Genomic DNA, 6845 nt, shown 5'->3' with positions numbered 1-6845 from the left:
GGTCTATGTTTCTTGGGCTATGGTATATACAACACTAAGCCAGGCTTTCAAAAAACGTGAAAAAACCTAGGCTTGCCTTTGATATCTGGGAAGGGATGGAGGGAGGAAACTGCACAGCATCTTCCCATTCCCCCCTGTGACAATGTTTGGGTCTTATGAGGCATCACAAGCCCCTCCCCAAAACCCCTGGGATTAATTGCATTGTGAGCTAGCTACCCATGGTGCACTGCTCTGTGCATCATGTCAGCACTGCTAGTGAGGATGCACTCCACTGACACAGTGAGTGGCTGTGGACAGTCTGGACCAACTTAATTACTGAGGCATCTGGCTGTCAGCTTAACCATGAAGTATAGATATGGCTTTGTGTATTTGTACCATTGATGCATTATAAAATATTTTCTTTATCATAAGACCTAGGGTTAATTACTTTTTGGAGAAGGGTAAAGAAAATTTTTACACTTCATAATTAAGATGTAGCAATATATTTCCACTAAAAGGAGAGAAAAAACCCACAGATTAACCTAAAGTATCACTGTGGGAAGTTGAAAGGGGCACCAGGGGCAAGAATGTTGGGACCCAAATATCTGAACTGAAAAACTGATGACAGTAAACAGAAAGGTGCTGAATTAAGCAGCATCCATCCATCCACATGCCCTTTTGAGGGTCTTTTTTAAAAAAAAAAAAAGAGGTGGGAACCAAATCTCTGCTTGCACTTTTTCCTTTATTCTTCTGAACTGATGCTAAGAAGGCCTCTAACATTTGGCAAGCACACATGTACTGACTCCCCCTCCCTCAGTCTCCTCCATCTCTCCCCCCTGTTACCCTTTCATCCCTGCAGGTGGGGCTGTAACCCATCAGGATCCTCCATTTGTTGTCTGTGGAGGTCATGAGTGGCCTAATGCCGAAGCTCTTTTCCTGAATGGAGATCTAAATCAACCTGAACTATTACTTGTGCAGTAGCTTGTGTAAACTGAAAAGACATCACTTTCAAGATGCTCTCAGAGCAGTTGAGAGAGACTGGAAGGCTACTTGTATACATTACAGCTAACAGATACCGTGACTAACACAGGCTCAATTTCCCCTGAACATACTCAATTCAACGCCCAGTGCAAATTGGGATTAGGGATCTTTCACACTTACGTTTCCAGTGGGTAGCAGATCACCACTCATCCCCTATTTGCTAGCTAGGAGGATCCACATTTACGAATATATATAGTGCGAATGTCTGGCCCAACAACGTATTAACCTTGCACAAAACAGATTAAAAGCCTTTACAAAAATAATGCTGTCAAGGGTCTCTGCATTAATTCCCACATTTAAAAAATATTTATTGTAAAAAAAGTATTTTTGAAAATACACAGGATATTTTCCATTTTTATAGTAGTAAAAATACACCAGGTCTACCACTTAAATGGTAAAAACTGTTCATTTTTTGCCATAGAGCAAGCTATATTTAATAAACTTCAAACAGGTGTTGGTATGTAGAGTACTACAGGCAGTAAGCTACAAAAGTAGAATCCTCCCTTTGGGGCGGGGGTGGGGATCTACATATATGTATTTACATCATTAGCTAACACTTCTACTTCTTAACACCAATACAACTGCAGAGCGACACCGGGGACTGCAAAAGGTCTATCTGTGGATCCAGATTCCTTGCAGACCTGGTTTTTAGACTGTATTACAACAGTAGCCTATTACAGTCTGTGGGGTTGACCCACAGGTACTGCTCCAACAGCATGCTAGAAAACAGTGGAGATTCTCTCTCAGGTTTGGTTCATTGGCTTCCAGAGTAAGAACTGTAGATAAAGTAAGTGCCACACTCCTACCGGTTAAGCAGAAGTATTAGCTACAAGGGTCCCATCTAGCCAGAGAGAGCCAGGGCCTTTGGAATTGATGCTGAGGGTTGCCTACAAGGTTGTTTCTATTTGGATAATGATTGTCTGAAGATCTTATTTTAAAATAATTTGAGCTGATTTTTTCCTCAAGATCTGTATGTACAGTCCCCCTGGCTTTCCATATCCAAGTGCAGAATTCCTTCCTTCAAGGAGACTAATATCCAATTGTTTCAAATTTAAAGTAAACAAGACAGCAACTCTCAGACAGGTAAATCCAGCTGCTGGATTCCCAACACTCCCCCTCCCACCCCCCAACTCAACAGTGTGGGTTAGCTTGGAAAAAAGTCAGGGAGCCAATCCAAAACTTGATACTGCAGGAAGAGACTAGCTTTAAAGCTAGCTGTTTGACATCCTTAAGATTCAGCATCTTCCTCTTCACTCTCTTCCTCTTCCTCATCGTCATCATCATCTTCTTCCTCCATCTCTCCATCCCTCTTCTCTCTTTCAAGCATTTTCAGGTATTTGCTAGCTAGGATCTTCTTTGGTAAAATATCTGAAAGGCACAATTCCTTCTTTTGTAATCATTTTCAACAGTTACAAGAAGATTTAGAATAATTTATTACTGTACCATCAAAATCACAGTCTATGGGATGCAATTTTTTTAGGCTAGGGAATAGTCAAGTTATTCTAATCTAACTGGTGTCCTTGAAACAGGAATGTAGCCAATATGTTTTTAGAGAGATATTGTCCAATTAAGGTATTAGTGAGCCATATGAGGGAATTTGTTTAAGTGATTCTAATGCTGCTTTAATAATTTCTTAAGTCTTGCTCACTTATTCTGCTTTGTTTTTCACTTGAAAAGATCAAGTATATTACTTAAGTATATCTACTCTGCTTATATTCCTTACAAGCTATTTCCCTACACTCAGTGTAGGCAGCCTGTTCAGGGTAATGATATTGTGATGAGCCCAAGAACGGTAAGGAAGTGAGGCTGGTGCACTAGTAAAAATCTTATTAACAAGGAGGTCTCACTCCTTAGACCAAAGAACATATTTGAAGAGGACACGCATTATTCTAAATGCCTAACCAATGTAAAGTATTTAAGACAACGGCGACTGTGGCATAAACCAATGTCTGAAAGGACATTTGTGAATTTAAAATTCACCAATAGAGGGTCCTTCTCTTTCCCCAAACACAACAAAGATTTAAGGGAGTGTTGTCTATTGGTTAAAGCAGAAGATGGGCATCACATACTTCCTTGGTTTTATTCCTAGCTCTTAAAGTGACTTTTAAGTCACTTAATCACTCTGAATCTGAGCTTTCCCATTTATAAATCAGAGACTCTCCACCAGTCAGGGATACTGTTAAACAGTGTTAGAAAAAAGTAGCTTGAAGTTATTGGAATGTCAAGTATGACTGTTACATTACTTTTGCCCCATGACGATGTATTTTTGCATTAATGGAAAAAGCAACCCATTCATTCATGCAGAATGCCTGTCAATTATTTGGACCATGAGTAAGTTAAATGCAACAGAGTTTAACAGCCAAAAAGAGAATTTAATAGCTTTGCAATGACAACTACTACTACAGTAAGAGCTGCATCTTATTTTCCAGTTGTCCATATTGATTTCTCACAACTGCTATACCTACCAGCAAGGAACTGAAAAGTTTCAGATTCCTCCGCTGTATGGGATAGGTCACTGTAGGTTAGGGCTCTCTTCTCTTTCCCACGGCCATGTTTGTAGGAGTAAGTGGCTAAATATTGGACAAAGAGCTCCTGCAAAAAACAACCAACACAAATAAATGTCAAATTATTAATTCCTGTGTGTGCAGCTGACTGCAATGCTTCTTCAAACCCTTATTTAGGGCCCAATCCTGCCATTAACTGCATGCAAGCACTGCCCTGCACTGACACAGAGTCCCACTAATTTCGATATGGCTCTGTGTGAGCAGAAGAGGTGTACATGTGTGAGTAGCCAACTGCAAAACTGGGGTCTTAGACTAACTTAATTTGTGCCACTCAATCAAGTTCATCATCACTACAGCAGGTTTTACTGGGATCAGAAGACAGCAAGAAATTACTTCTGCAGGTACGTGATTAAATATTGCAAAAAAGCTTGACACTTTCCACTACTTATAATGATTAAAAACACTCCTCCCTCATTAAAAGCAACAGAGAGAGAGGCAGGTTGATTTGTACTAAGTTTAAGTCCATCACTCATGGAGAGATCATGTCCACTGAATGAAAGCCCTATCCCTATTCACAAAGCTTTATCTTAGGGCATGTCTACCCTACAAACTTAAACCCATGTTAGGTCAACTTGAACCACCACAGTAATTACTACAATGATTCATATTCACACTGCCCTTCTTCTGTCAGTAATGTGCATCCTCACCAGGAGCACTTCCACCAACTTAAGAGGGGCAGTGCTGGAGGCTTAGAGCCAGGGATCTCAGCTCACTGCCAGTTGCCCTCCCTCCCTCAAATCCCAACCTGAACAGGGCAGCCTACCAGACGCTGGGGATAGAGCTTCCTGCTGTGCACAGCTGTGCTCCTAGCAGGAAGCCTGGTGCTGCTCCCCAGCTGGGAAGCCAACTTTCTTGTTAGTTTCATGGCTCCAGCAGAGCTCTGAAACTGACAAGAATGACAGCCAGTATAAGTAAGTAACAGTGTCTACACTACACAGACATAAGTCCTATGCCTCTCGTAGAGGCTGAGTTACGTCGGTGTAGTAGGGCACTTCCATTGGAGAGAGTAAGGCTGTACTGTATAGACCAGTGGTTCTCAAGCTTTTGTACTGGTGACCCCTTTCACATAACAAGCCTCTAAGTGTGACCCGTCCTAATAAGTTAAAAACAATTTTTAAAATATAACACTATTATAAATGCTGGAGGTGAAGCAGGGTTTGGGGTGGAGCCTGACAACTCAACCCCCCACATAACAGGCTCACAACCCCCTCATGACCCACAGCTTGAGAACCCCTGCTACAGACTGAAATAATTCACTAGAGAGACATAAATTGCCTTACATCAACCTAATGCTGTAGTGTAGACCAGGTCTTAGTGGGAATGAAAAGTTTAATGCTGTATACCATGGCTATAGCTAGGAACATATATGGTCAACTGGATCATGTGCTGGTCTTATTAGAGCTTTTCAATGATTTAACAAATTTCAAGAACTCAAACCATGTCAAAATTCAGACATTAATATGTGATGCAGGATCTTCACAGTTCAGTAGCTAAGCCGATAATCCCATTTGTGCAGCTTCTACATATGCCACTTTCGCTGGCTGCGTTGACAGGAAGTGCATAGCGATTTTCAACTAAACTCCTGTGCCTAGTCAGTTTTATTTTGCTGAAGGGGGTTGGAAAAACATCACATGCAGCATCCAAAAGCACATGCTATCTCCCCTCTGGAGATGCTTGTGGAAGTCCAGAAGAAGACACAAAATCTGAGGGACTCGTGAAGGAGCTGGCGATCTAATCTCTACATATGAGTGATTCCTCACTAACTGGGGGGACAGATAGGCCTCAAGCCTCTATCTACTCCATGTTCAACAGAAGCATGAGAGGGGATGCCAACGGCCCCTACAGGCGGATTTCTGCCGCATGCCAGGCCACAACGTACATAACCCTAGAGTCAGGACAATTCACTTTTCTCCTCCGCTTCTTTGGATAACTGGTGTAAACTACTTCATTCACACCCTCCTGCCCCACCTCCCTTACGCACCCTCCAGGGGCTGGCAAGACTCGCCTGCAGCAGGGTCTGCGCCCCTTGCACGTGCCTCCTGCCCCGGGGGCAGGAGCACAGAACGAAGAGCACGAATCTCGCCTGGACTCAGGCCCAGCCCATCGGCTCAGGCGCTTGGCGTCCTGGCAACAGCCCCGGCCCTAGCCTCACGGGGGGGGGAGCCGCTCGGATACGGGCCCGCCTGGGCGGCTCCCCGCCAGGCGCCGAGGCGGGGACGGTGGGAGACCCGAGCCTGGTACCGTGGCCTTCGCGGTGAGGAACAGCGCGTCCTGGTTGATGCTGGAGACCTCCGGCGAGCTCTTCATGATCACCCGGATCCGGGAGAGGGGCAGCGACACCAGGCGGTTCTCCCCGCCGCCGCCGCTCAGCCTCGCTGCCGCCATTTTCCTACCCAGCCGGCAGCTGCCGCCACCTCTCGAGGCCCTCACCTCTAACCGTCATTTAAAAGCGCCAGGCCGGGGAGCAGAGCCCTTTGGGAATTGTAGTTTTTCTGCCACAAGGCTGCTCGTGCACTCTGGGAGGAGGGCAGGCGGGGGACTACAACTCCCGTGATGCACCGCTCAGCAGGCCTCTCCCACCCTGCTCTGCTAGCGGACTGGTGACACAGGGAGGACTACGACTCCCGTGATGCACCTGTGAACCCCCTCCTTCGCCCGGCGCCGCGGCGAGGCTCCGCCCTGCTCTTCGCTGAGGCGCTGGGTGGTGGGTTTACCGCTTGTCTTGGCGCTCGCGACGCAACTTTGTGTCGCCTCAAGGTCGTGCTCCATCGCTGCCGCCGGGCCGGCGCCATCCCTCTCCCGCTCCAGGCGCCGCACCAAAGCGGAGCTCCGGTGTCACCCGTGCCGGGTCCCTCCCCAGGCCCATTGCCCCGGGCAGTAATATGCAGACGTGGTGTTTTGAATGCTCGCTTGTGGCTGTTCTAATTACAGAAGTGCTTAGAGCAGGACCTTTGTGCTTTCAGAGGGAATAGACAACAGGACGGATTGTGAGGAAGGAAACTCCAGAGCTCAGTCTTTCATTATTAGAGATATAGGGCCCACATGCATATAATGTTTGTCTAATCTGTCTACCTGCCTAGATAATCAGGTGAAATCCTGGCTCCATGCAAATCAGTGTGTGCTGAATGACAGCCACAATTTCCCCTATAGTATTTGAGCACCTGTAAGTGTGCCCATTGTTATAGGCTCACTTGACTTACAGTTCAGAATGACACATTAGCTAAACTAGTGTAACACAGTAATGATGAATACTTTGCATTT

At 45.3% G+C, this 6845-nt stretch overlaps 1 protein-coding gene across 1 annotated transcript; it reads right to left on the bottom strand.

Annotated features, from left to right (window-relative positions):
- Positions 1–1311: 1311 nt before the first annotated feature.
- CHRAC1 (chromatin accessibility complex subunit 1) lies at positions 1312–6014 on the bottom strand. The gene is made up of 3 exons (XM_032803235.2): positions 5826–6014; positions 3486–3612; positions 1312–2388 (listed from the first exon to the last, which is right to left on the bottom strand). The coding sequence occupies exons 1-3, from the start codon at positions 5967–5969 to the stop codon at positions 2249–2251; spliced, it is 411 nt and encodes a 136-aa protein (XP_032659126.1). The 5' UTR covers positions 5970–6014; the 3' UTR covers positions 1312–2248.
- Between the last annotated feature and the right edge of the window lie 831 nt (positions 6015–6845).

Source organism: Chelonoidis abingdonii, chromosome 2 (assembly GCF_003597395.2).
Source record: "Chelonoidis abingdonii isolate Lonesome George chromosome 2, CheloAbing_2.0, whole genome shotgun sequence".
Classification (NCBI taxonomy): domain Eukaryota; kingdom Metazoa; phylum Chordata; order Testudines; family Testudinidae; genus Chelonoidis; species Chelonoidis abingdonii.
Note: the sequence above shows the minus strand (reverse complement) of the source record. Positions and strands in the feature narration are given on the sequence as shown.

What these genes read in the sequence shown, in the direction of transcription:
- CHRAC1 (XM_032803235.2), bottom strand. Translation starts at nt 5,969, where the DNA reads ATGGCGGCAGCGAGGCTGAGCGGCGGCGGCGGGGAGAACCGCCTGGTG. An exon ending in TCCTCACCGCGAAGGCCACG is followed by an intron (nt 3,613 to 5,825) that starts GTACCAGGCTCG and finishes TGTTTTTTGCAG; the next exon opens with GAGCTCTTTGTCCAATATTT. An exon ending in AACTTTTCAGTTCCTTGCTG is followed by an intron (nt 2,389 to 3,485) that starts GTAGGTATAGCA and finishes TGTGCCTTTCAG; the next exon opens with ATATTTTACCAAAGAAGATC.